The sequence below is a fragment of the Heloderma suspectum genome, chromosome 5 (genome assembly GCF_057233095.1).
Source record: "Heloderma suspectum isolate Gila_16-S chromosome 5, 16-S_ref, whole genome shotgun sequence".
Lineage (NCBI taxonomy): Eukaryota > Metazoa > Chordata > Lepidosauria > Squamata > Helodermatidae > Heloderma > Heloderma suspectum.
The window spans coordinates 18,940,441-18,966,811 of record NC_139462.1 but is presented as its reverse complement, the minus strand read 5'-3'; the positions used below and the strand labels follow the sequence as shown (position 1 = coordinate 18,966,811).

The 26,371-nt window shown below is 46.7% G+C and overlaps 1 protein-coding gene across 1 annotated transcript; it reads right to left on the bottom strand.

Annotated features, from left to right (window-relative positions):
• Nucleotides 1-18,599: 18,599 nt before the first annotated feature.
• PRDM8 (PR/SET domain 8) lies at nt 18,600-24,621 on the bottom strand. Its single transcript, XM_084860206.1, has 3 exons — nt 24,403-24,621; nt 22,134-22,365; nt 18,600-20,047 (listed from the first exon to the last, which is right to left on the bottom strand). The coding sequence occupies exons 1-3, from the start codon at nt 24,619-24,621 to the stop codon at nt 18,600-18,602; spliced, it is 1,899 nt and encodes a 632-aa protein (XP_084716332.1).
• Between the last annotated feature and the right edge of the window lie 1,750 nt (nt 24,622-26,371).

Sequence of the window (26,371 nt, the reverse complement as noted above, 5' to 3'; positions counted from 1 at the left end):
CCTCAGATCTGCACAGTACGGGATGGAAAAGAGTTCAACAGTGCAAAGCCTTAGGCACCCTAAAATTGCTTTATACCTGTTTGATGATAGTGTCTGGAATATGTGTCACCAATATTAACTTGGGCTGTTATTATTTTTTATGTCTTCAAACAGGTGCAGGCATAAGTTTTTCCATAATAAAAACATGTGCTGACGACAAACAGCAAAGGCAACGAGAAGGAAATGTCTCCGGGTTTCCACTAGGTGGTGCTGTATCAATTAATTTTCAAAGCAGGTCGCTCGCTGTCGCTAACGTCGCTTGCTGCCTCCCCCACCCCCCCCCCGCCCCATTCCCGCCCATGAAAATTCCTTTGGTGGACGGAAGGCCACAGGAAATATAGAACGCTTTCCGCTTATATGATCATGCATTGTATTACCTTACTGTTTTATTATTTTAAAACAGGTCTTTTGCACAACAACAGTAACAGTTGCCTCTAGAAACTAACAGAGCTTAGACATCCTCTGGGATACTCTGTTCCATCCCCTTTGTGGGTTTTTACTTCTTCTATTTTTGTTGTTCTTCTTCTGCAATCCTTGAGGTTTCCCCCTGGACTACTGATGCCTCCCTTTCATGTGTGGATGGTGCTGTTTTGGCTATATGAGGATCCGCAATTGGAGAATTAATTTGCTATTATTATGTAGGATATATACAGTCATATATATTTATTTCCCTGGCTCATCAAGAACTGACTGAGGGTCAACCCTAAGCTGAACCAACCTTCCTTCCTTCCTTCCTTCCTTCCTTCCTGTCTTTTTCTTTCTTTCTTTCTTTCTTTCTTTCTTTCTTTCTTCTTATTTGCATGTATTGATTTATTACGGGATACACACACACACAGAGCCTTTCAAAAGAAATTATCCAAGACAGCTTTATAAAACAATACAAGACAAAATACAAACAACAAAAAGAAATACATTAAAATAAAACTAACAACAACTTATAGCAGCAGATGGAAGCAGCATAAAACCAATTTCATTGGAGATTAAAATTCTCGTAAAAGCCTGTGAAAACATCAAGGCAAATGTTTAGCCTTTGGATGCATGGATTTTACTGGCTAGAGTGACTTCACACCCAGGAGCACTGAAGACTATTTATATTATGATATATGTGTGTGACACTGAGCTTTTAAGCACATGAGTGAGCTATTTTTAGTCTGGCATATAATTTTTCACATGTATCAGGAAACGGAATGTTACCAAAAAAGATTGATGTATATAGTCATACCACAATTTATCACCAAAGAGAAGAACGAGAGGACACAATTGTGTGTGTGTAGTTCTCTTCTTTAGAAAATAAAGACTATACAAAGACTCAGATAAAAGGAAATATTGTGATGCTACATTAGTGCCTCCAGTATAAGAAGGAAGGAAACATAATTTCCTTTCATCGAGATAGGGCTTTTCCAGCTCATAGATGGTGTTTACAGTTCTCGCAGTGCAATCCTATACAAGTCTATTCCAGCTTAGGTCCCAGCATGTTCCATGGGGCTTTACTTCTCGGTAAGTGGGTATAGGTTTGCTAGTTTTAAAACTCTTTTGACAATTGGGCAGACTTGACCCTACTGTTGCAAATCTCCCTGCGGTGACAGGTTCCAGGTGCAGTACAGTGCCATCTGGGGTTGGGAACCTTTGGATGAGAGAGCACCAGATTTTAAGGTGTCCATCTAAGATTTCCTTGATTTACAGATATTCAGGTAGAGCAAAAGGAGAGCCAAGGAAGGCAGCAGATCTACTAGGTCACATCAGATCCCCAGGGAGATGTTCGGCACCCACAAGCTGGCTGCAGCCAACTCAGCTCTTTCTCTCTGCTTCTGTTTGACTTGTCCAAACTGCCATTTCTTTCTTCATGTTCACACACAGTTTACATCAGCCTTCCTCTGACCAGGGGCATGCTGACTGGGCCTAATGGGAGATGCAATCCAAAATATCTTGAAGGCACCAGGTTGGAACCCCTTCATGGATCACTGCCTTGTTGTGGCGAAGGGGCTTGCGTAACTCAGTGAAGCCATAAGCTATGCCGTGCAGGGCCACCCAAGACGGACAGGTCATGGCAGAGAGTTCTGACAAAATGTGGTCCACTGGAGAAGGAAATGGCAACCCACTCCAGTATTCTTGCCAAGAAAACCCCATGGAACGTATCACAAGGCTAAAAGATATGACGCCGGAAGATGATCCCCTCAGGTCGGAAGGTGTCCAATATGCTACTGGGGAAGAGCAGAGGGTATTTCCAAGTAGCGCCAGAAAGAGTGAAGCGGCTGGGCCAAACCCGAAAGGACACTCAGCTGTGGATGTGTCTGGTGGTGAAAAGAAAATCCGATGCTGTAAAGAACAATATTGTTTAGGAACCTGGAATGTCAGATCAATGAATCAAAGTAAGCTGGAGGTGGTCAAACATGAGATGGCAAGATTGAACATCGACATCTTGGGAATCAGCGAACTAAAATGGACAGGCATGGGCGAATTTAATTCAGGTGACCATCATATCTACTATTGTGGGCAAAAATCCCTTAGAAGAAATGGAGTAGCACTCATAGTCAACAAAAGGGTGGGAAAAGCAGTACTGGGGTACAATCTTAAAAATGATAGAATGATCTCAGTATGAATCCAAGGCAAACCATTCAACATCACAGTAATTCAAGTCTATGCGCCAACCACTGAGGCCGAAGAAGCTGAGGTTGATCGGTTCTATGAAGACCTACAACACCTTCTAGAACTAACACCAAAAAAAGATGTCCTCTTCATCATAGGGGATTGGAATGCTAAAGTAGGAAGTCAAGAAATCACCGGGATAACAGGCAGGCATGGCCTTGGTGTACAAAATGAAGCAGGACAAAAGCTAATAGAGTTTTGCCAAGAGAACATGCTGATCATAGCAAACACTCTTTTCCAACAGCACAAGAGGCGACTCTACACATGGACGTCACCAGATGGTCAATATCGAAATCAGATTGATTATGTCCTTTGCAGCCAAAGATGGAGAAGCTCCATACAGTCAGTAAAAACAAGACCTGGAGCTGACTGTGGCTCAGATCATGAGCTGCTTCTTGCAAAATTTCGGCTTAAATTGAAGAACGTCGGGAAAACCACTAAACCGTTCAGGTATGACCTAAATCATATCCCTGATGAATATACAGTGGAGGTGAGGAATAGATTTCAGGGATTAGACCTGATAGACAGAGTGCCTGAGGAACTATGGACGGAGGTCCGTAACATTGTTCAGGAGGCAGCAACGAAATCCATCCCAAAGAAAAAGAAATGCAAGAAAGCAAAGTGGCTGTCTGATGAGGCTTTACAAGTAGCTGAGGAAAGAAGGGAAGCGAAAAGCAAGGGAGAAAGGGGAAGATATACCCAACTGAACGCAGAGTTCCAGAGAATAGCAAGGAGAGACAAGAAGGCCTTCTTAAATGAACAATGCAAAGAAATCGAGGAAAACAACAGAATGGGAAAGACTAGAGATCTCTTCAAGAAAATTGGAGATCTCAAGGGAACGTTTTGTGCAAAGACGGGCATGATAAAGGACAAAGAAGGCAGGGACCTAACAGAAGCAGATGAGATTAAGAAGAGGTGGCAAGAATACACAGAAGAACTATACAGGAAAGATCTGAATGTCCCTGATAGCCATGATAGTGCGGTCACTGAACTTGAGCCGGACATCCTAGAGAGTGAAGTCAAGTGGGCCTTAGGAAGCATTAGTAACAACAAAGCTAGCGGAGATGACAGTATTCCAGCCGAGCTATTTAAAATCCTAAAAGATGATGCTGTTAAAGTGCTGCATTCAATATGTCAACAAATCTGGAACACTCAACAGTGGCCACAAGACTGGAACAGGTCAGTTTACATTCCAATTCCAAAGAAGGGCAACGCCAAAGAGTGTTCAAACTACCGCACAATTGCGCTCATTTCACATGCCAGCAAGGTGATGCTCAAAATCCTACAAGCTAGGCTTCAGCAGTATGCGAACCGAGAACTACCGGAAGTACAAGCTGGGTTTCGAAGAGGCAGAGGAACTAGAGATCAAATCGCCAACATTCGCTGCATCATGGAGAAAGCAAGAGAATTCCAGAAAAACGTCTATTTCTGCTTCATTGACTACGCTAAAGCCTTTGATTGTGTGGATCACAACAAACTGTGGCAAATTCTTAAAGTGATGGGAGTACCAGACCACCTTACCTGTCTCCTGAGAAACCTGTACGAGGGTCAAGAAGCAACAGTAAGAACCAGACATGGAACAACCGATTGGTTCAAAATTGGGAAAGGAGTACGACAAGGCTGCATATTGTCACCCTGCTTATTTAACTTATATGCAGAGTACATCATGAGAAATGCCGGGTTGGATGAATCAGAGGTCGGAATTAAGATTGCCGGGAGAATTATCAACAACCTCCGATATGCAGACGATACCACCCTAATGGCAGAAAGCGAAGAGGATCTCAAGAGCCTCTTGTTGAGGGTGAAAGAGGAGAGTGCAAAAGCTGGTTTGAAACTCAACATTAACAAAACTAAGATCATGGCATCTGGCCCCATCACTTCCTGGCATATAGAAGGGGAAGAAATGGAAGCAGTGACAGATTTTACTTTCTTGGGCTCCAAGATCACCGCAGACGGTGACTGTAGCCCTGAAATTAAAAGACGCTTGCTCCTTGGGAGGAAAGCTGTGGCAAACCTAGACAGCATAGTAAGAAGCAGAGACATCACCTTGCCGACAAAGGTCCGTCTAATCAAAGCTATGGTTTTCCCAGTAGTAATGTATGGCTGTGAGAGCTGGACTATAAGGAAGGCTGAGTGCCGAAGAATTGATGCTTTCGAACTGTGGTGCTGGAGAAGACTCTTACGAGTCCCCTGGACTGCAAGGAGGTCAAATCAGTCCATCCTAAAGGAAATCAACCCTGAGTGCTCATTGGAAGGACAGATAATGAAGCTGAAGCTCCAATATTTTGGCCACCTAATGCGAAGAGAAAACTCCCTGGAAAAGACCCTGATGCTGGGAAAGACTGAAGGCAAAAGGAGAAGGGGACGGCAGAGGATGAGATGGCTAGATAGCATCACGGATGCAATGAATATGAACTTGAGCACGCTCCGGGAGAGAGTGCAGGACAGGAAGGCCTGGCGTGCTATGGTCCATGGGGTCACGAAGAGTCGGACACGACTGAACGACTGAACAACAACAACAACCAGGTTGGAGAAAACTGGCATACATCAGCTGGACAGGTGTCATCTTCCACAAGCTCTGATGGGTAGTATCTCATCCCAAAAGACAGAGATTCCCAACTGTCTCCTAACCATTCACCCCCAAGGTTAGCTAACCATCCCAGGCTGTTGACCAACAATCTACCTATGTACAAGGGAATTGTTACCCAGTAGGGTAACACCACACATAATTACTCAGACGTGTGTGCATAGGGTTGCACTGTTAGATTAGAGAACTCCATGGAGATTGTCAAAAATATCTAAGCTTACCAGTTTATTATTATTAGTAGTAGGAGTAGGAGTAGTATTAGAGATAGAAAACTACATGTTGAGACTTTTTTGACAAAATGGTCTCCTTTTTCTCAATTCATGGCAGATATCACTTGAGGTTTGATTTATACAAAGGCTTTCCTGCACTATCAATATTTATCATCATTCTTTGTATTTACGTATTTTCTATACTTATTTAAAAAAAAGATTTGGGAAGTCAACCTTGAATCCCCTTATTTCACTTGCTCCTTTAGTGAAAGGTAGGAGTCTCAATTAATGTGCCCCTCACTTTCCCCATATTCTTGATCTCCCCTTCTTAAATAAAAAAAGAAAAGAAAACTGGAGTGCCCTCCAAAATGGCTGAGAGAGAACTAAGCTGTTCTAGCAAGAGAATTCCACAATAAGGATGCAATCCCGCCCTCAGTCCCTACTTCTTTTGGCCAGATCAGGGAAACCTCACATGTAGAGATCCCACCACCAAGTATTTTCTAAAAAGCTCCCTCATCCCAATTAATATTGGTTGTACATTCCTACATCTAGAAAGACTGACATTTAGTCAGCTCCCAAAACAATGGGCAAACATTCTCCATGCAACTGCAGGATAGCCTAATTAATCATGCTTGGTCAATCAGGGCTCAAGGGATAGACCTATGCTTGTGGGGTGGGGGGTGAAGGTGAGGGCTCTGGAAACTACCCCCCCCCAATTGCATAGGTTGCATCAGGGATCTTGGTGCCTCCTCCTTACTCCTATTCTTGAGGTGATTTCACTGTCCATATATAGGCTAGGGGGGTTCTGAGCTCCCCCCATGCTGATAGGCATAGAATGGAGAATGCTCTGATTTCTCAAGGCAGACTTTGGCTGCACTCATGGTACCCAGTTTGGAACTGCTGTCCTGAGGGTCTCTCAGCTTCAGCTAGAATATATTACAAACACAAGAGCTGTTTTAAAGAAACAACTGGAGCTTCTGAGTATATACATAGGCAGGTGCCATACACCAGGTCAAGGAATTTGTTCATCTACCCCCAATGCTGTCTACTCCAGAGGTTCTCAAACTGTAGACCATGGACCACTGCTGGTCTGCAGAAAGGTTGTGGAACAAGTCAGGGTGTCTGTACTTGGCCCTGCACATGTTTCTGATGATGGAGACGGAGGCCAGTTTGACCACGGCCAGATTCTCAAACAGGCTAATAAGGCCCTAGCAAACAGCCCATGGTTTTCATAATATGGTGCTGATTTTGATGATGGTGGTGGTGGTGCTGAAGAAAAAAAAAGGCATTAAGGATGCAATTCTATGCATGTTTAGAGAGAGAAAGAAAATCCTACAACTCCCAGCATTCCCCAGCCAGCCATGCTGACTGGGGAGTGCTAGGGGTTGTAGGATTTTTCTCTGTCTAAACATGATTAGGATTGTGCCCTAAAATGAGTCATGTAGGTGCTTGGATTTGTAGATTTTTTTTAAGTGGTCCATGGGAAAAAAAAGATGTTTGAGAATCGCTCATCTCTTCTGACATCTTTCTGCTCTCTTAGGGTGTCTGGAAGAAAGGTCTTCCCATCCCCTACTACCTGATCCTTTGAACTAGCGATACCAAGGATAAAACCTGGGTTATTCCTCATGAAAAGCACACTCTCTACCTCCCAGTTAGAGACACTCCCCTCCTTTTCCCCCTGAAGAATATTCTTAAGTGTATTCTAGCTTAAAGAGGTCTAGGTAAAAAGATCTAGCTAAAGACAAAAGGATGGACAAGGAAACTCAGTTCAGTCCTTTTCCTGGGTCACAAGCTGGAATTTCCAGCAGTTCTGCCTCCCCTCCAGCAACCCCCTTCCTTCAGCCGCTGCTTGCTCAGTAATCTGAGCCCAGTCAAGCCCTTGCAAGAGGGTTTCCCCAGCTGAGCGAGCTGCACATTTTTCTGTGCTGGGTGTCGCTGTTTGGCTATTTTTGGTTTTCTTTCCCTAGAGGGATTCCTGTACCCCCTCTCTGCTTTGCTACTAAAAACCACATAATTTATTTTGCCCTAGGAAATAAAGTGTGTGTGTGTGTGTGTGTGTGAGAGAGAGAGAGAGAGAGAGAGAGAGAGAAAGATGTCCACCTGGTGACAAAAAAATTAGTAAAGAAAAGTCAAACCTATTCCAACAAATCACAGCCGCTGTGTGTCATTATTACCCTCGGTGGTGCCATCAGGGCAGGATTTGGGGGGAGGTGTCCAGGGCCCCACTCTAGCATAATGCAGCAGCCATTTCAGAGACTGGCGGCTCCAAGCTCAGTGGGGTGGTGAATCAGCTCTGGGTTTCAGTCAGAACTCTAAAGGAGTTCTTGGAAAGCTCCGTTAGAGTCCTGACTGGTTCTGACTGAAAGCTGGAGCAGATTTCCCACCCCCCCATCACTGGAGCCACCAGCCTCCACTGGCAGCAGCTCTGGTTTACCACATTTTGAATTAACCAAAGGAATGCACAGTATGGGACACCCATAGACCATTAAGTCCAGAATATGAAATTAACTAACTCACTGCATCATTGACTCTCTATTATCATCACCCTTTTCATGACCTGATTCTGCACTCAATTAATACCAAGATGGACTCAGTAACAGAGCAAAACAAGAACCCCCCTCCAAATAAAAGACAGATACCATCCAATATCAAATGTGCTTTGCACAATGCAAAAGAATTATTTATAGTACAGTCTTGTGCATCTTTACCCAGAAGTAAGTCCCACTGTGTTCAATGGGGTTACTCCCTACAAAGTAGGCATAGGATTGCAGCCTGAGAGTGCAAGGCTAGACATGTCAACTCAGAAACAAGTCTAATTGTTTTTAGTGGAGCTACTCCTAGATAAATGTGTATAGGATTGCAGCCTTAAGGCGCAATCCTATGCAAGTTTGGGCAGAAAAATGTCCTACAACTGCCAGCATTCCCAGGCCATTCCTATGCTGGCTGGGGAATGCTGGGAGTTATGAGACTTTTTTCTGTCTAAACATGCATAGGAATGAGCCCTTAGTTAGAAATAACCCCAGCAAGTGAGCTGAAGCACAAGCTAAAGTAGAAGGCAAACCGAAACCAGAGTAGTAGCCAAGACTGACCTCCATTTCCACCCCAAGCCAGTATGCTTTCTAAAAATTAAAATTAAATCCTCCTGGTTACTGACCTTAAAGCCAAGCGCTCTGGTCTACTGAGGATTTTCAGTTTAGCATTGCTTTGTGGAGACATCACAATGAGATGAAGCATGTTTACTGAACACAGGAGTCCAGAACAGGGCCCCTTCCTACCTCCATCCTTGATATCAGCATGGAGAAAGGATGGTAGCTATTATCACTGCCAAGAATGCATCACACCAGCCACTTCCCTGGAATTCGAGGTGCTGATAGGGGAGGCCAAAAGTAGAAAGATAAGAAAAACAAGAGAGTCACAAAATGTCAAGGGGCTTCTGAGCTATAAAGCTGGTTACAAAGGGAACGAACATGCTGCTCATTAAAGCTATATCTGCAGCACATCACAAACTTATATCAGTTTTACTCCTGCTTAACTGTCATGGTTCGTCCTAAAAAGTCTTGATAATAGCAATTTCCAGATGTTGGACTGTTGCAGTAAAACCAACAGAGAGTCTTGTGGCACTTTAAAGACTAAGAAACTATAGTTCCTGAGGAAAGGGGAAAACTGTTAACCCTCTATAAATCTGAAATGTAGACAAGGTCCAAAAACTGACCCAACAGCACAATTAGTCTGGAATGTCATGCTTTGTGGGGAAGAAGAAAATCAGCCTCAGGATATTCTCACAGGACACATGAGGGCGCTGCACTCTTCTTTCTGGCTCTGGGCACACTTATTTGGGAATAAATCCCCATTGAATTCAATGGGGCTTACTTCTGAGTAAACTTGCATAGGATCAGGCTATGCCATTACCTACTCCTGTAAATGCTAAGTTTTCTGTTATTGTCGTCTTCTTCCTCTTTGGATTCCAGTTCCTACTTCTAGTTTTGGGAATTTGGCCATGCTGTTCTTCCAACCCCCCTTCCAGTTTCTCAGACAGTTTCAACCTTTGAATTAGAAAGGTAGGATACAAATATTCCTAATAAATAAATAAAAGGTCCTGATGCACAGGGACTAAATAAAAACTGTTGTAGTTGGCAAAATGTTTGTGCAATGTTTAGATGAGGGTTAAATTACAGGCCAGAGGTTAGTCAGGTGTGGCTGTGTTCCTCCAACCCCAAATATGTAGGCACTAATTGTATTGTGACATCATGTCACGTTTCCTGCCTGTTTTTTGTTTGTTTTAAAGAACCCGTTCCTGGAGGCAACCTCTCTATTCCTGTCTGTTGCCTGGGAGGAGGTGAAGTATTTTAAAATTCCGAAACTGCACCGGGAGGGGAAGAAGAGATACAAGAGGTTTTTACTAGGATTAACACCCCTTTACCACCATTCATCCACCCTGCAGGTAGTCACACTAGCCTAGGGCGGTCAAAGAAGAGCGGCAGATAATTAAGGTCAATGACTGTGAGTGCAGATTCTAGAACTAAGAATGGGTGAGAAGTACACGTGTGCGATCTCATATATGCGGGTAGGGAGCTGTTTTACACAAGCGGTATGCAAAGAAGGGCTCGCTCCGAGCCTTTAAGGTTTCACGTGGCTGCCCGGAGGATGCTGGGAATTGTGGGACTTATTTCTGTCTAAACACGCATAGGATTGCGCCCTAAGTCCTATTCATTCAATATATGCGTAATTCATTCTAGATCATGACTGTGTATGCTTGGTCTTTGCTCGAATGCGAGAGCGAGTTAGAATGAGCAACCAGAGAGGTAAGATCGGCTCCCCTGAATAACAACCCCGGGCATCAAACTGACCGTCACTCCTGCCCACATACCAATTATCACGAAATAGAACCACATCAACAATGCGGATCCACAGTTCTTTCCGAGAGTGTTAGGCTCGTGGGCTGGCATTCCGACCCTGAACACATAATTTTAAATAACTGAGTCCCATTAATTCTCATAGAACGTATTTCCACGGGCGTGATTAGGGCTGCGATCCCAAGCACAATCCCGATGAAACTCAGTAGGTTCCGCTCGTGGACATTCGTAAGATTGGGGGACTGCAGGACTGCAAGGGACGAGTTCGAGGTGGACACCCCAAATTCTTTATTTGTCACTGTCCTCTGGGGTCATCACGTGTCCAAGAGCCTTGCACAAAACCAAAGGTCGTAATTGGACATAATTGTTACGGATCTAGAAGAGGACACAGAGTAGAATCCAACTAAAGTCCAATTTAGCATATACCCATTGAAATTAATGGGGCTTAAGTTAGTCACGTTTAACTTAGGTCCCATTCGTGTCAATGGGTCTGCCCTAAGTAGGGCTTTAGTTGGAGTCTATCCATGGTTCCCCCAGTCATGGAGATGTATAGCATGAGGTAGTCCTGAGCTTATTTGGGGCTGCAGCATCATCTGAACTTCCGTTCCTTACTCGGGTTGGTCGTTTGGCTCTGTTGGGAACTTTCATGAGAATACAGACCTGAGGAACAGAGAAAGCTGCCTTATACTGAGTCAGATACTGGGTCCATCTAGCCCAGTGTTGTCGACACTGACTGGCAGCAAGGGCTCTCCAGGGTTTCAGGCAGGATTGTTTCCTCGCCCTACCTGGAGATGCTGGGGATTGAACCTGGGACTTTCTGCATGACTGCATGCAAAGCATGGGGTCTATCTATCACACTGAGCTACGGGCGGGCCGGCCCCTCTCTTAGCTCAGTGTGATAGGATCAAATAGAAGGTAACCAACCTGAGAGTCTTCTGCAAAACCTGAAGTTATTGATCATCCTTGCTACCCGCGTTTCACTGAAGTTACTGCTGGGCATCCTCGCTACCGGTGTTTCAGAGAACTTGTGATCTGTAATACGTTTGTGATCCTGGTATTTTCTGTTTAACTCAGCCTGGTGCGTTCCAGATGTGTTGGACTGCATTTCTCAGCATTCCTGACTATTGGCCATGCTGGCTGGGCACTATGAGAGATGAAATCCAAAACATCTGGAGGGAAAGCTGTTATACATACTTAAGTCCCGTTCAACTCAATGGGGCTTCCTTCTGAATAAACATGTTTATAAACATAGGATTTCACTGTTAGTCTTTTTTGGAGTTATTTCTCGTCTCCTGTTTTCTTGTTATTTTAATATTTGTTTTATATTGTATACAACCCTGAAATCTGATATGATGACAGATTGTATGAACATCTGGGAGGCTCCACCAGGTTGGGGAATTAACTGATTTGTGGCTTGGGCTGGAGGTGAAAATAAATGTTGCGTTCCCTCTCCCATGCATTTTGTATAAGGACGGGGAGAGGAATCGTGTTTCCTCTGTAGTGGTTTTTGCCTTACCCCTCTGTTCCATAGAAGTGAATGGAGCAAAAGGACTGGGCGCCATTGTCTGTCCCCTCCCGCTCCAAGGTTTTCCTCGATTGCAACCACTTTCCATACAAGTGAATGTGGAGGGAGCGGGGAGGGAAAGCTCCATTTGTTTGTATGGAGAAGAAAGCACGGGGAATCGGGGGACAGGGTCAGGGAACGAGAATGAATTGTGATCCTGCCGTCCGTGTTTTCCCGATTTCGCCGGAGCGCCTTAAGTTCTGTAGCCCTAGGCAGCCGCCTATGTTTGCCTATTGGGTTGGGTCAGCCTTTGAGTTTATGAATTCCGCAGAGCCTTTCCGCATGGCTACACTGTAATCGCGGTAATCAGAAGGAAATAATCTGAATATTAGAAAGGCCACATTTCCGTCATATTTAAGAAGAGGTAAAGAAGAAATCTGGAAAACATTTACTATGTCTTATCCATGAGTGGGCGCATGTGAGGTAGGCTACCTCATCATCTCCGCTTTAAGGACTAGTATTGACTGGGAACTAGAGTGACCCCGAATGCACCTTTCCATTAACATTAATGGGGAAGTGTGGCAGGAAAACTCCAGGACAGAATTAACTGAGATCCTTTGTGGATTCGAATCCCAAAGTGGCTCCGTGGAAAAGCGTTGTTACAGCCAGTGACTCCCAAGTCTCTACTGCTCAATCATGCGAATGAAGTTTCTACTCTCATTCATTGGAAAAGGGAGGACAGAAACGGAGTGACGACGGACTTTCCGAACTCTTGGAACGCTGCTAACATTCCAAATGGTGCTAACGTTCCAAATGGGAAAGTTATTGGGAAAATATTGGGAAAATACCAGTTGGAATCTTGGAGGAAGTTGACCTTCCAAACAGCTTCTGCCTCTGCTCACCTCCTCCTCGTCTAAATCACACAGTCTTTGATGCTAGATGGTTATCGATGAGGGCCTTCCTCCTCTACTCCGTGCTTCCACTCCTTTTTTCCCTCTCTGAGTTAGAAGGCAAAATACCATGTCATAAATAGAGCCGAAAATCTGTATATCCCTCGCACTCAAAATGAAACGATCTATTCCAAAAAAAACCCTCCTCCGTCATATAATTGTGGGAAATAATTCCACTCCTGAGAAACCTCTAAATCCATACCCCGCTGCCTAGAGAAAGCCATTTTCTAAGACTTTATTTGAAGCCTTACTTCGGTGCTGCACCGCCTCTTTCTGCGAGAATTGGATGTCTCAAATACACTTACATTTAAAGCCCATTGAAGACCGTAAACACTCTGTAATAGGATTATGCTGCATGGCCGCAATCCCATCCACACTTACCTAGGAGTAAGTCTCATTGAACTCAGCGATGCCCGCTGCTGAGTAAACATACATAGGGTAGAGCTGTAAAGCCCATTAGGTTCAATGGTGTTCACTCCCCAGTTAGGATTGCAGCCTTAATCTGACAGATTTACAGCACAGTTTTATACACTCAGTAGTGAATCGCACGGTGCTCTGTGCGGCTTACTCCCTAGTAAGTGCGTGGAGGATTGCAGCCTTACAATGCAACGTCCGTTATAGAAGTACGGCCCATTAAGTGAAGTGAGGCTTACACCTAAGTAAGTGTGGGTAGGATTGTACCCTTAGCAAAACATCAGCAGAAGGAAAAAGTGTCTTGCGAGTTCTTTGTAGCCCTGATTTGTGACTGGATTGATTACACTTTTCATGTCAATTTTTACCAGTATCCATACTCAGTGCACCATTCTGACGGCTGCCATCTGCCATTTACCTGGGAGTAAGTCCCACTGAAATCAGTGGAACTTTACTCTTGAGCAAACATGCATAGGAGGGAACCGGAGAACCAACGGAGCTCAGTGGGGCTAACCCCCAATTAAGCCCCGCTGACATCCGATCGGGCTGTGCTTCTACCTCCTCCTCCATTGCGCGATCGCTCATTCAGGGGCGCTATTTCCGCATCCGAGGTGGCGAGGGGCGCAAAGGTCAACGGCCTGTTCTTATATATATTCGAAATTAATACATCCCCCCATCAATGCATTAAAAAAAGCATCTGGTGTGGCTGCTTTTAAACTTACCTAATAATTAGAGGCGTTCCATAAACAAACAGTGGCTCATGATGGGAAAACACTGAGGGAGGAAGGTGGGGCAGGGGGCCTTTTTGCCCTCCCTAATGGACCGAGTTCGGCTTTATGACTTAGCGCTTCCTCGTGTGAATAAGAATGGGTCTGTAATACATGGAAGGACTGCAGTAACTCCTACCACGAAGCGGTATAAACTTTGGAATGAGGTTGGTTACACATAGAAGTGTATCCAAGCAGAAATTTCGAAACTGTATAAGTGTGTACATATATAATATGGACACACACGTATACAAGCAGACAATATGTATAAGTAATATAATAAACTATAATATATATAATAAACCACGTTACATATATGTGGTCCAGTCCTATACATATTTGTTCAGAAGCGTCCCACTGAGTTATCTGGGTTTTACTCCCAATCAAGTGACAATCGGATTGCGGCCGTTCTGCATGTGAGTGGACTTACTTCCGAGTAAACATTGCTTGGGCTTCGTCTGCATCGGTAGAATTTAATGAATTGAATAGTCTGTAATCAGTGGTTTAGGGCACCTGTGTTTAGGACAGCATCTGAAAAACACATGCAAAAATGGGTGATATTTCTTGGCTCTTGTATTGATGCCATTTGGGGCTATTTCAGATGAAGGTTTTACATTCTCAGACCGATCCAAGGGAACAGTTAAGTTTAAACCAACTGAGTGCTATTGAAATCAATAGGATTCATCCCCATATCCTAAACACCTTCATGGCAGAGAGGAACGCCAAGGCTGGACACACTAACTTGGAAGGCAGCGCTGCTGGGTTTCAGCTGAGCTTGCGTCCTAGTTTTTCCTCTCTGGATCATTACAGTCCTCTGAAGCCAACTGGACTAATTCCAGCCGAATGTATTTTAAAACAGAAGTGCCAACCAAATAGCAGAGGTAACTGGTTTGAACGCTCTCTGACACACTTGTTGGGATTCCACGTCCCATCCTGCGCAGAGCCCGAGGCTAACGCAAGCTGATTCCAAGGGACTGCTTCCACATTTACCCGGGAGCGAGTCCCACTGAACACAATAGGAGTTACTTTTGAGTAAATATGCATTAATCAGGCTGCATGTCCTACTGTGTTCAGTAATACTCCCTCTCAAGTAAGGCTGCATAGGGTGTCAACCGTGCAGGGGCATCCTAATGCAAGCATACTCGGAATTCAGTCCTACTACTGAGTTAACTAGCTCCCTCTAGTATGTGCATAGTCAAGGGCCACCGAAAATATTACTAGGAAAAGCCTCCGCGTGGGTGCATTAAGACAAAAAAGAAGAGCCAGGGATCTCCTTCCATAGCCTGTAGTGGTGGCCTCTAGTTCCATCTTAACAGGGGCAATTTTTCTCTCAATTTTTCTCTCCATTTTTTCCCCATATTAACAGGGGCAATTTTTTCTCTCCAATTTTTCTCTCCAATTTTTCTCTCCATTTTTTCCCCATCTTAACAGGGGCAATTTTTTCTCTCCAATTTTTCTCTCCATTATAATCAATGGGAAATGTTCCTATTAGCACCAGATGCAGCCCGATTCTATGCATATTTATTTAGAGGTCCCAGTGAACTGAATGGGAGCTGCCTCCCAAGTAAGCGTGTACAAGACTATACAGCCATGCAGTAGCTAAGCATGTTTACTCAGAAGGAAGTCCATCTGTGTTCAGAGGGGCTTGCTTCGAAGTCAAGTGTGCATGGAGTCGCAGCTACCTTAGGCTGGTTTGTGCCCCACGTATTTAGGATCATCTAGAAATGCAGGCTAGAATCATCAATGCCTTACTCTGGAGTAGTTCCATAATGCTTAGGTGGCACTCCTATGGTTTAACTGTTTGAGGATTACATCTTGTGTTAGCCTTAAAGACGTACAAGGCTTCTGACAGCTTGTGACAGGAAAGCAAGCAAGCAAGCAAGCAAGCAAACACACACACACACACACCCCATTCCGTGTCTGCCACAACGTCCAGAGATTGGGCTGATCCTTTATAAATCACGTTATAACTGAGATGTGTCGCCACACTCTCCAGTCATTTGGAAAAATGCTAATTGCATTGCTGCGGTAAAAGGATGATTGACACAGAAGGGTCAATTGCAGACGTGATCGTCTATTTTGTACTGGAAACGTGAAAAGTAAATCCCCCCCCCCCCGCACCTTCTGTGTAGTCAACCATATAGCATTCGAATTCCTCCTCCCCATACATGCATGGACCACCTTTTCTAAATAAGTCCTGAGTCACACCCAAGTGCTTTTGAAGAAAATAAAGTCATTTATTGTCAAAGCATCCAACATACCCAGATAAACTATAAAGTTTAATAATCTTTTCAAGAAAAAGAAAGAAAGAAAAAAGAAACACATAACTATTCAGACTTCATTTCACTGGCACAAAATTACACTTTGTATTAAAAGGGAATCCGTATTTACAGAATTGATGACATTCTGCACCGAAGTCCATAACGTGGAACATGCACTGGAAACATAAAATGAATTCAAGTCTTTATGGATTTTATTACTATTATTTTTGCAGAGAAAAAGGAAAAAGAAACCATTACCAAGTAATGCAGAAAAGCATTGCATCCTCCTGTATTTTTTTAAATTTTGCTTTATATCTAAAATAAACTTTTTACCCTTACATATAATCATTATTCCAGCTAAACCATAAGTGCTTAATAATTTAAGTAGAAACGTATGACAAATGCATCAATATGTTGCAATATATGACATTTTAAAAATGTACTTTTTAAAGTTATTAATTTTTTTGGAAAGTGAAAATGCGTGCATTTGAAACAAAAGGAGAGAAAAAACCTACCCACCACCTTTTAATTTTTAATTATTATTATTATTATTTTTGCAAGGTAAACATATGAGCAGGCATAAAATTTTCAACAGTGGAGTTGGGTGCTTTGCTTCATTTGTGGCTGGCCGCAATGCCCAAGATACATTTAAAAGCTTTCAATAGGCAGAGACAGAGTGACTCCTATGTGTATACAGCCCAATGCTCTGCATGTTTACCCTGAAGCACGACCCACTCAGTCCAATGGGACTTTCTCTCAAGTAAGCATGCACAAGATTTCAGCCTTGAAGTTGTGAAGAATTTTAGTGAGAATAAAAATGCAGGGCCCATGAGCATTTAAAGAGTGACAACAGGCAAAAAGCCACATCCTGCTGTGATGGTGCTTGGGCAATGTAACCAACCAGCTGCTGGAATGGCTGCTGGGATTATTTATGAGCAAGTGCTTTTAGATTTAGGGACATCCCCCTTTCTTTTTGAGAGAAAAACTCCTTCACAGTTCTCCAGGCAAAATTATTCTTAAAAACAACAAATAAATAAGGGAATCTTAGTGCTCTCTTTGCTCAAGATGTTCTTGATTTGGCCCTTTGGTCTGCGTGCCCTTCTCTTTTCTACCTGTATTATATCAAATATTCATTCCCTTCCATCTCTCTCCCCACAGTTTGTTGTCCTTTACTTGAAGAGGACAAGCGCTCTGTTCACCTTCAGTTATGTCAAAAGAGAAACACAGGTCCAGAACACACTTGAGATAGCACTGGAAACTTCCTGACATACAAGTCACACCCATGTGGGGCCATGCTCCATTTACTGCTATGACTTCCATTCTATTGGAGAAAGGCAACTGATGTACAAGCCTTGATTCCATTTACATCTTCCATGGCTTCATTTCTTTAAGCTGGGGGTAACCCCACCCACGTGTAGCCTTATCTGCAAAAGCCTTTAAAGACCATAGCCCTCACACCTATCCTATTTACAGCCAGCTCATATGCATGCTTATTCCCACAGAGTTAGGTGCCTGCATGCATAAGATTGCAGGCATGCAGCCCTGTTTATTCTTAGGGTGCTGCTGCTTCTGAAAGTCTCATTACAGAACATATTATTAGATGGTCGGAGGGCTGCAGCTTTAGAATGGACAAAGCATTCTCAAGCCAGTCCCAGCGCAGGTTCACTGGGGTTTCTGGCTACTCCAGACAAAGTGGTTTATGGCCTGCGGTTACACAATCTGCTCACTCAGATAATAATCTCTCCTGCCACCGAAATCTTGTTGCTGCTCCAAAAACTAATTCAGAAAGAAAGTGGCACGAAGTTTTTCCTGGCTGTTCATTCATCTGAAGTTGATGAAGCTATTCCATAATGGTCTGTGGAGTACTCTGAAATTACCCAAATGAAAGAGGGAACTCTGCAGTTACTGCCATGGAAATGCCTTCCCTAGCATTCTGTAGAAGCACCGATGGACTCTTAGGTCACTCCAGAAGCATTCCGGAATGTTAGATTTGTAGTCTCTATCACCTCACCCCATCCCACGTGCTGACCATGGTGCAATGGTGCTTTGCATTTTGTGTGCCTGTGCATGTGCGTGTCACTGCAGCGATGCAGGCCTACAGGTGTATGTGCATCTGTGTGTACAGCATTGCCTGCTCCCCCGCTCTTTGGGCACATCTACACTACACTTTTAAACCAGTCTGAAATCGGTTTAAGCTTCATGGCACCCCCTCCCCAAAGAATTCTGGGGAATTTGTATTTTCGCCCAGGTTGCTGGGAAATTCTTCATAGGTTGCTCATAAAATCGACAGAATTCCTTGGAGGAGGAGGAGGAGGTGGGGCGGGGAGTCATGAACGAGAAGCCCGGCTTCCACGCGCCCGCCGGAGAGGCCCTCAGTTGTGCGACGTCATGTGCCTGGAGAGGTGGTGGCGCTCCCGGAAGGACTCGTTGCAGATGGGGCACTTGAGCTTCTCCTCGCGCCGCCGCTTGACCAGGGGCTCGAGCGAGTACTCCTTCTTGTGGTGCGAGCGCATGTGGTACACCAGGTCGGAGGTCATGCGGAAGGAGGCGTTGCACTTGGCGCACCAGTTCTGCGCCGGCAGGCACAGCGACGTGAAGGACGGCGGCAGCAGCGTCAGCGCCGAGGGCAGCTGCAGCTGGAGCGGCCCGGCCGCCGCCACGGCCGCCGCCGAGCTCTTCGGCCAGAAGGCGGTGGCGTAGAGGAAGGGGCTCTGCTTGGGCAGCCCGCCGCCGCCCGCCGCCGCGCCGCCGCCGCCGCCCGCCGCCCCGCCGCCGCCCAGCTCCGCGGGCGCGCCCTGCAGCTTGGCGGCCAGCGGGTCCGGCGCGTAGAGGCGCGCGCCGCCCTCGGCGCCCGCGCGGCAGCCGGCGTCCGCCAGCGCGCCCAGCTCCTGGCCCAGCGCGAGCGGCGTCGCGCGCGCCGAGGCGGCGGCCGAGAAGGCGGAGCGCGCGGGCTGCGAGAAGGCGCTCTTCCGCTCCGCCGGGCTGCCCGCGCTCGAGGGCTGCGACGCGGGCACCGTGCTGAAGGCGCTGCCGGCGGAGCGCGCGCCCGGCAGGGGCGGCGGCTTCTCCCCCGCCGCGCCGCCGGCTTGCGCGCCGCCCGGGGAGCCGCGCCCCTGCTCCTCGTCGCCCCCGCCCGGCCCGCGGGAGGCCTTCTTCACCTCCACGAAGGCGCTCCGCTTGGCGTCGCCCGTCTCCGGGCTGGGCGGCGCGAAGAGGCGGCTGCTCTCCTCCAGGCCGAAGTAGCTGCCCGCCGGCCTGTACTGCTGCTGCGGGGTGCACACGAGGTCCTCCTTCGGCGAGGAGGGCGCCGGCCTCTCCAGGCGCCCCCGCGCGGCCGCCGCGCCGCGCTCTTCCGCCGGCGCCTCGCCCCCGCCGCCGGCCGGGCATGTCCGCTTGGCTTTGCTGCCGGCGTGGCTCGGAGCGGCGCCCGGGCTGCCCCCCGGCTGCTCCCGCTGGCTACAGGGGGAGGCGCCGCTCGCGCGCGAGTTCTCCAGCTCCCGCGCCAGGTTGTGGAAGTCGGTGGAGGGCTTGGTCGCGCCTCCGGGGCACGCGCCGGCCTTGTCCGGAGCCGCGCCGTGGTAGTGGTGGCGGGGCTGCGGGTGGACCTGCGGCTGGCCCCCGCCGGGCTTGCTGTGGTACTTGGGGGCCCCCGGGGGGCCCTCGTGCTCTTTGGCGCTGCTGTCCTTGGGGCGGGATTCGTCGGCAGGGCTGCTGTCTGTCCCGTGCAGCCTCTTGGGGCAACGGAACCGCAGGTGGGCCACGTACGGGAACTCGAACTGGAAACGCTGGCTGCACTCCAGGCACGTGTAAGTGGGCGACCCTGGATCGAGGCGGAAACAAGACAGGCGCACAGGAACGTCAGGAGCCCGGTAGTCACCTGGTTCAGGAACCCCACTCGCCAAATAGCCCCTTGAGCCGGAGAGAAATATTTCCCAATGCTCAATAGGACCAAAGCATTCAGCCCTTTGGAACCACAGAATAGAGTGGAATAGACTCATTGACATGAATGGGACTTCAATTAGTCATGACTAACTTTTCCCACTCATTTCAGTGGGTCTACTCTAAGTAGGACTTAAGTTGGAGTTTATCCACCGTTTGACACTCATAAACAGTTAACAAAAGGCAGTGGCTCTCCAACCCCAGCCAGGCTTTTGGGGATCCACACAGGTCCCAGAATTGTAGCCTTTTGGAAAGAGCAATAGCTGCTAAGAACCCTTTTTTACAGCCTCACTGAACCTAGCACCAGTTCCTTCCAGAATGGGAACAGGTGATCTTCTGAAATATCTTTGAGAGTTGGGCCAAGCAATCAGAGGAAAGCCCCATGGAACTCAATGGGACATACTCCCAAGTGAGTGTGCATAGGATTGCAGTCTAAGATAGTATGTTAACCTCTCCTGATTGGTTGTATTGACTCAAAGGACTTAGGGAGTTTGTGTGTCTATTTGGCCAATTGCTCTGTTAAAAAATGCACTGGTATGTTATGCTACTACCTTTACAACTGAAAATGTAAAGGTTACATAGAATGTCTGAGGACCTCAGAGCCTGTTTTAGCTTTTCCACAACCTTTTGAGGTAGGCTGGCTTGCCAGATTGTGGCTTGTTCTAAATGCAGTCAGCTTCATGGCTCAGCGGGGATTGAACTTGGGTTTGCCAGGGCCAATTTACCACTGGATTGCTGGAGATCACTGAGGCTGCTACTCTATAAATACATGGGAATAATGCCCATTGAATTCAGTGGGGCTCCTGAGTAGACCTTGGATTGTACTGCACATCAAGGCCATTTAGTAATTAAGGAGCAGGGCAAGGCAACTAATTTTTAAGAGTGTTTTACGCACACTGATGGTTCAGTAGAACTTATTTTAACCTCAACAGCAATACAACAACCTGCCATTATTATCTATCTCAGTCTAGCAAGGGAGATGTACTGAACAAGGTAGGTGCTCAAGGGATGGGAAAGGAATGCACACAGAAGCTCATCCACCCCACTGAAAGGACCATCTCGGCACCTGTCTGGGATCCCTTGTTCCTCCCAACAAAACAAGAACAGAGATGGATGGGGTCTTGTATGTTCTAATACAGGGACGGGCTGATTTCAGTCTAGGTCTCCCCTTTTTTTTCCTTAATAGAAATCCCTGCAAGCCACTGATGAGTTTATATTTATACATGGCATATTCAGGACCTAGTGGGTTTAAGGCATAAATAATTGTGTTCATGGAACCCAAATATGCCTTTTTCTTTTTAAACCTATGAAGTGCCTTGCAGACCCGTATCAAGCTCCAGGGTTCCAACATTGCACGAATCCAGTAACAAAGTGGTTGCTAGGTTCCCTATTGGAAACTGGCCAGTCCAGCATCCACCTTCTTCCTCTGCAAAAAACCTAACCTAAAAGAAGTTCCAGGGCCAAGGAACTTGCAAACTACATTTCAGCGGGAAGAGGCCACTGTAACTACCAACACAGAGAGGAGGGGAATATGAAATTTCCCGTTCTCCCCACCCCTCCTTTTTTTTGGCGGAACAACATACGGATGTGATGCTGCTGTAGAAAACAGTAGTTTAAACTTTCCAGTATTCAGTGTTCTAGAATTCTTGTTCTCCTTTTAAACGCAGTGGAGTTTAGACATAGTAACAGATTGTAGTCTCTCAACTAATCTGGTGCTTTCAAACGGTTTAAAGTCGGATATATGGAGTGCAGTATTTAACCTGACTTTGTCCCTGCTAAATTTGCTCAACCTAAAAAGATTCCCGTCTGTCCAGGGCGCCTCTTTCCCGAAAGAAACCCAGCCTCCTTTTTAGCTTTAGGGCTTCCTTGTGTCCTCGGCTCGAAGCGTACTTCGGACGCGGAGGACCTCGAGCCAGGAATCCCGGCCGTGGCGGGCTACACCCCGACGGAACAAAATCTTGACCTACCATTCATTTTGCTGTGGGACCTGGCGGTGCTGAGCAGCAGTAACTCCGTCAGTTCTTTCCCGTACCAAACCAGTAATTCCTCGTCTTTGGCAATCCTTCGGAGGGAGCGATAAAACAACTGTCCATTTTTGATGTAGGCTTCGAGGTTCTGCTCCTCTTTGTCTCTGGCGGACTGCACCAGGCGCAACCACATCAAACCTTCGGAGGAGCCGTTGGCAGCCGAGGTGTCCACCTAAAAGCGGAGAAGAGCGAGGCGAGGGGATTAAAAGGGGGGCGGAGACAAGCTCCTCTCCGCGTCCGCGCAGCAAGCTCGCCAAGTCCGGACAGACGCGGAGCTCCTCTGCTTACGAGAGCACCTGGATTGGCCAAGCAGACGTCCTGGCTTCTTTTCGAGTAGGGCTAAGGACTAGGGCGGACACTACAATCCCTCCCTGCCCCGTTTCAACGAATGGGCTTGTTTTTCCTAGGAACGTGATTGCACGCCGGGCCACCCACCTAAAAGACCTGTGCAGCCCAAACCCATGCAGACTCGGAAGTAAGGCCCTTCGAGGTTAGCTTTAGGGTGAAATTCTAAGCGCACTTACCCGGGAGTAAGTGCCATTGAGCCCAGTGGGGGTTAGTTCCGAGTAAACATGCCTAGGCTCGAACGACCTGACTCCTTGCCGGTTTCTTGGGACACCCGCTTTCCTAGGCAAGATTTCAGTAATGGGTACCGTTCATTAGATGCATTTTGGGGTGTCAGGAGGCCTCGGAGGATACTCCCTGAGGCTGGGCGGGGAATAAACCAAGTTTACCAGATGAAAATGGGAGGAAGTATGGGAGGAAACTAGAAGTGTTACTACCCAGGAAAGTAAAGCGCTGATGTTTTACCGCTTTTACACTTGATTCGCAAATACGCCGTCACCAAAGCAACATTAAGCCTGTAGCAGTTTTGCACGATGGAAGTGAAAGACCAAAGCCAACGAGCCCTTTCAGAACGATGGCTTTTCACTCCAGCTTAACGGGAGAGCCATATATTCTTGTTGTTATTGATCTAAAAGTGGACGACGGTCCCCAGCGCTCGCTAACTCGCTAACCCTCCTTCGAAATATTGCAGAACAAGGTTAAGAGAGTGATTCGTCTCAGTCCTGGTCTAGGCGTCGTGCGTTTGCTTCTTTTAATTGTGGAAGAAGCTTAAATCTCAGCAATAAGGCTTTAAGCGATTATTATGCGAGAAGAAAGCCACAGCTCAATGACGATGCGCATAACTTGGGTATTGACCAATTTACACACAAATCCTAAGCAAAGTTCCCGGAGATCTTCTGAAAATGCGGGGTGTGGGGGAAGGCTATATATCATCCTGAAGCCAATACAATTCACACTTTACTTGGAGTCATATTCATTTCTGCAAGAAGTCTACTTCTAAGAAAGCCTTATCTAAGGTCGCGCCTTGAAATAGGCTTAAATACGCGCAGTTCGGATTAACTGAGATGTTGGATCCGGTTGGTCTTCACTTAATTTTCCGAGGATCCGTATGTGTGCAGGAAGGAGCAGCTGATGGAGACCAAAGTCCCCGGGGTTTTAATAATTCTGCGGATCCTTTTTTTTTGAACTCTGTAATGGCAGGTGGCACATGGACCAGAAGCCAGCAGGATTCGACCTGGTCTTCCCCCCTTTCCCTCCCCCCTCCCCCCCCTCCCAAGAGCCAGAAGGGACTAAAGAAGGTGTCTGGGATTGAATGGAAACGTTCTATTTAATCCATACTTCATCCACCTATTTCAAATTTTCACATTCAACATTTCACATTCAGTCCCCGATGTTTACTAAAATAAGCTAGAAAGAAAATCAAAATAACTCTTCCCTCCCCCCACGTTAAGGAGAACATACAGTTCCCGATCCCCAGCCCAATTAAGACAAAATCCTAAACCGATTGGCAGCCTGGACCTACAACATATCATTCGTAGGAAAATCCCTTGTCAGACACCGTTGCTCGGCAGTGACTTGTTAGTTTCAATCAAACTTCTACATTTGAATTGTAGAATTGGGATGTTCGAGGTAAACCCCATCCTCCCTCATTTGCAATCGTATTCACTTCCGAATTACGGCGTTTAAGATAAAAAAGAGACGCAGATTTGCTCTCCTATCAATTTCCCTTACTTGAAAATACGTTCAGGATCGGTCACACTAGTCACTGCCTTATGTCCAAGGTTGCTTGTGGATCTGGGCGTTTTGAGCCTCGCAACATTTGGAGGGAGAAGAACCGACAAGAAAGGACCCCCCCCCCCCTTACCCGGAATATGTACGGAACGGTTCTCTTGTCCGTGGATTTGAGCGCGATGAAGGCGATGCTGTCGTAGAGCGAGGTATGGCTGAGCACGCACGGGCCGAAGATGGCGTTTTCCGGGATGTCGCAGGTGGTGTAAACGCTGGTGAAAATGTCCGTCAGACACTGCTGCACCGCTTTGGTGTCTCCGTCCCATATTCCCCTGTGCAGCCCGGTGTCCTCCATCACTGGAGACGGGGAGAAGGAGAAGAAGCGGAAGAAGGAAGGAGATGGAGACCTGAGTCACGGATGAACTAGGCAGGATTTCCCTCCGCGATCGCTTAGAGAGGCAGTGTTTGGACCGGATCACCTTTGGATCCCGGGTTTGTTCGTCTAAGCCGTTATGTCCAGGACAAAAGATTCAGGCACTAATATAGCATGTTACCCTTTGCGCCTTCCCTTCCGATCAGGAGTTTCTTAATTAATTAATTAACTAACTGGGACGATTCACTGAAAGTGACGCACTGTGAAGTCCCACTGATTTTAATCGGAGGGTTTTAAGCACATGCTTAAGGTCGCAAATCTCCGCGCGCTTACTGGAAATAAGGCCCGTTGAATACAGCCGGCTTACTTCCTCCGCGTAAACGCCCATAGGATCCAGCCGTGCTCTCATTCAAATCAATAGGGCGTAAAAGAATATAACTTTGGCTGGATAAACAAGCGCAAAAGCATCACCACCACTCCAAAGGTGTGAAGCCCTGTGCTATTATTTCCTTAATTTAAATGAAACTTACTTAAAAAACAAAACAAAACACCAACAACTCCCATACACAGATTACTTCATATGAAGGAACTTGGAAATAATGAATTGGGTGTGATGTTCTCCTTCTCTTTAAAGCAGAAGTAGAAAAGCGAAGCAGGCAGAAGGCGAGTGTGCAGGGAGTCCTGGATATTGAATAAATATATACAGAGATGGGAGTAAACAGCTACATAGAGAGAGCCATGCGTAACCCGCCTCCCCTTACACACACACATCCAAACCAACACTTCAGCCTAACCTTGTTTCATGTGGATGAATTCCAAATCTGCGGCATTTAGGGTGCGGCTGACCTCGGTGACACCCCGCCCCCCACCCCACCACGGATGCTTTGGTAGATCTACTGATTCTGCGTTGACTCTGAATAGGTCCTTCTTGGAAATTCACACGCGAGCCTCCCCTCCCCTTCCCTCCGCCTCTCCATCTCCGAAGCAAAGCGGAGGCGCTGGGGTCGGCGTCTCCTTCTCCTAGTTCTTGGAAAAGTCCAGCGCTGCCCGCCCCCGCCCCAGGCCCTCCTTCCCCGCCCAGCGCAGGGCTTGTGGCGGGCCGGCGGGCCAAATGGATTTCGAGAGCCCTCGTCAGTGTCGCTGATTTGATGTCAGCTAACCTTTCGCCGGAGCCTACAAGAGGGAGCGCATGTCTGCTCATTACCATAATCCAGCACTTTCCCTCGGAGACTTTAATTAAAAGCACCGAGCAGAGGTAATTATTTCTTACCGCGACACGCTTATCTATGGGAGGCGGGAGAAGCCCCGTTCCCTTGTTCTACCCGAGGACGCAGTCCAGTCCAGTCCAGCCAACGGGCGACTTGTGAACTGCCTAACCGGAGAGACCTTGATTACGAGCCTTCATGACGATCCATAAGAAATTAAATGTATTAACATCAAGAGCTCAGCTTCGAACCAGTTTTTGGAAATGAAATAAATTCAGGTTCATTTATTGCCAAATAAATACATAAATAAATAAACAAGCAAGCAAACAAACCAGGCAGAGAATTGGAAACGTACGAGTGTCCCGAAATCTGCCCTAATTTAATTTATTCTTCTGCCAGAGGAAAGGACGGCTCGAGTCGATATCGAGAAGGAAATCCGTTGTAATCAGCCGTTCCCGGGAGGGCCACCCGGGCAGGTTTCCTGCGCAAGACCCCCTCGAAAAAGAGGAGAGTTGTCCTTCTCGCGC

Coding starts and splice junctions, on each gene's coding strand:
- PRDM8 (XM_084860206.1), bottom strand. CDS start 24,621: ATGGAGGACACCGGGCTGCACAGGGGAATATGGGACGGAGACACCAAA. Junction 22,366..24,402: donor CCGTTCCGTACATATTCCGG/GTAAGGGGGGGG, acceptor CTCCGCTTTTAG/GTGGACACCTCGGCTGCCAA. Junction 20,048..22,133: donor GTCCCACAGCAAAATGAATG/GTAGGTCAAGAT, acceptor GCCTCGATCCAG/GGTCGCCCACTTACACGTGC.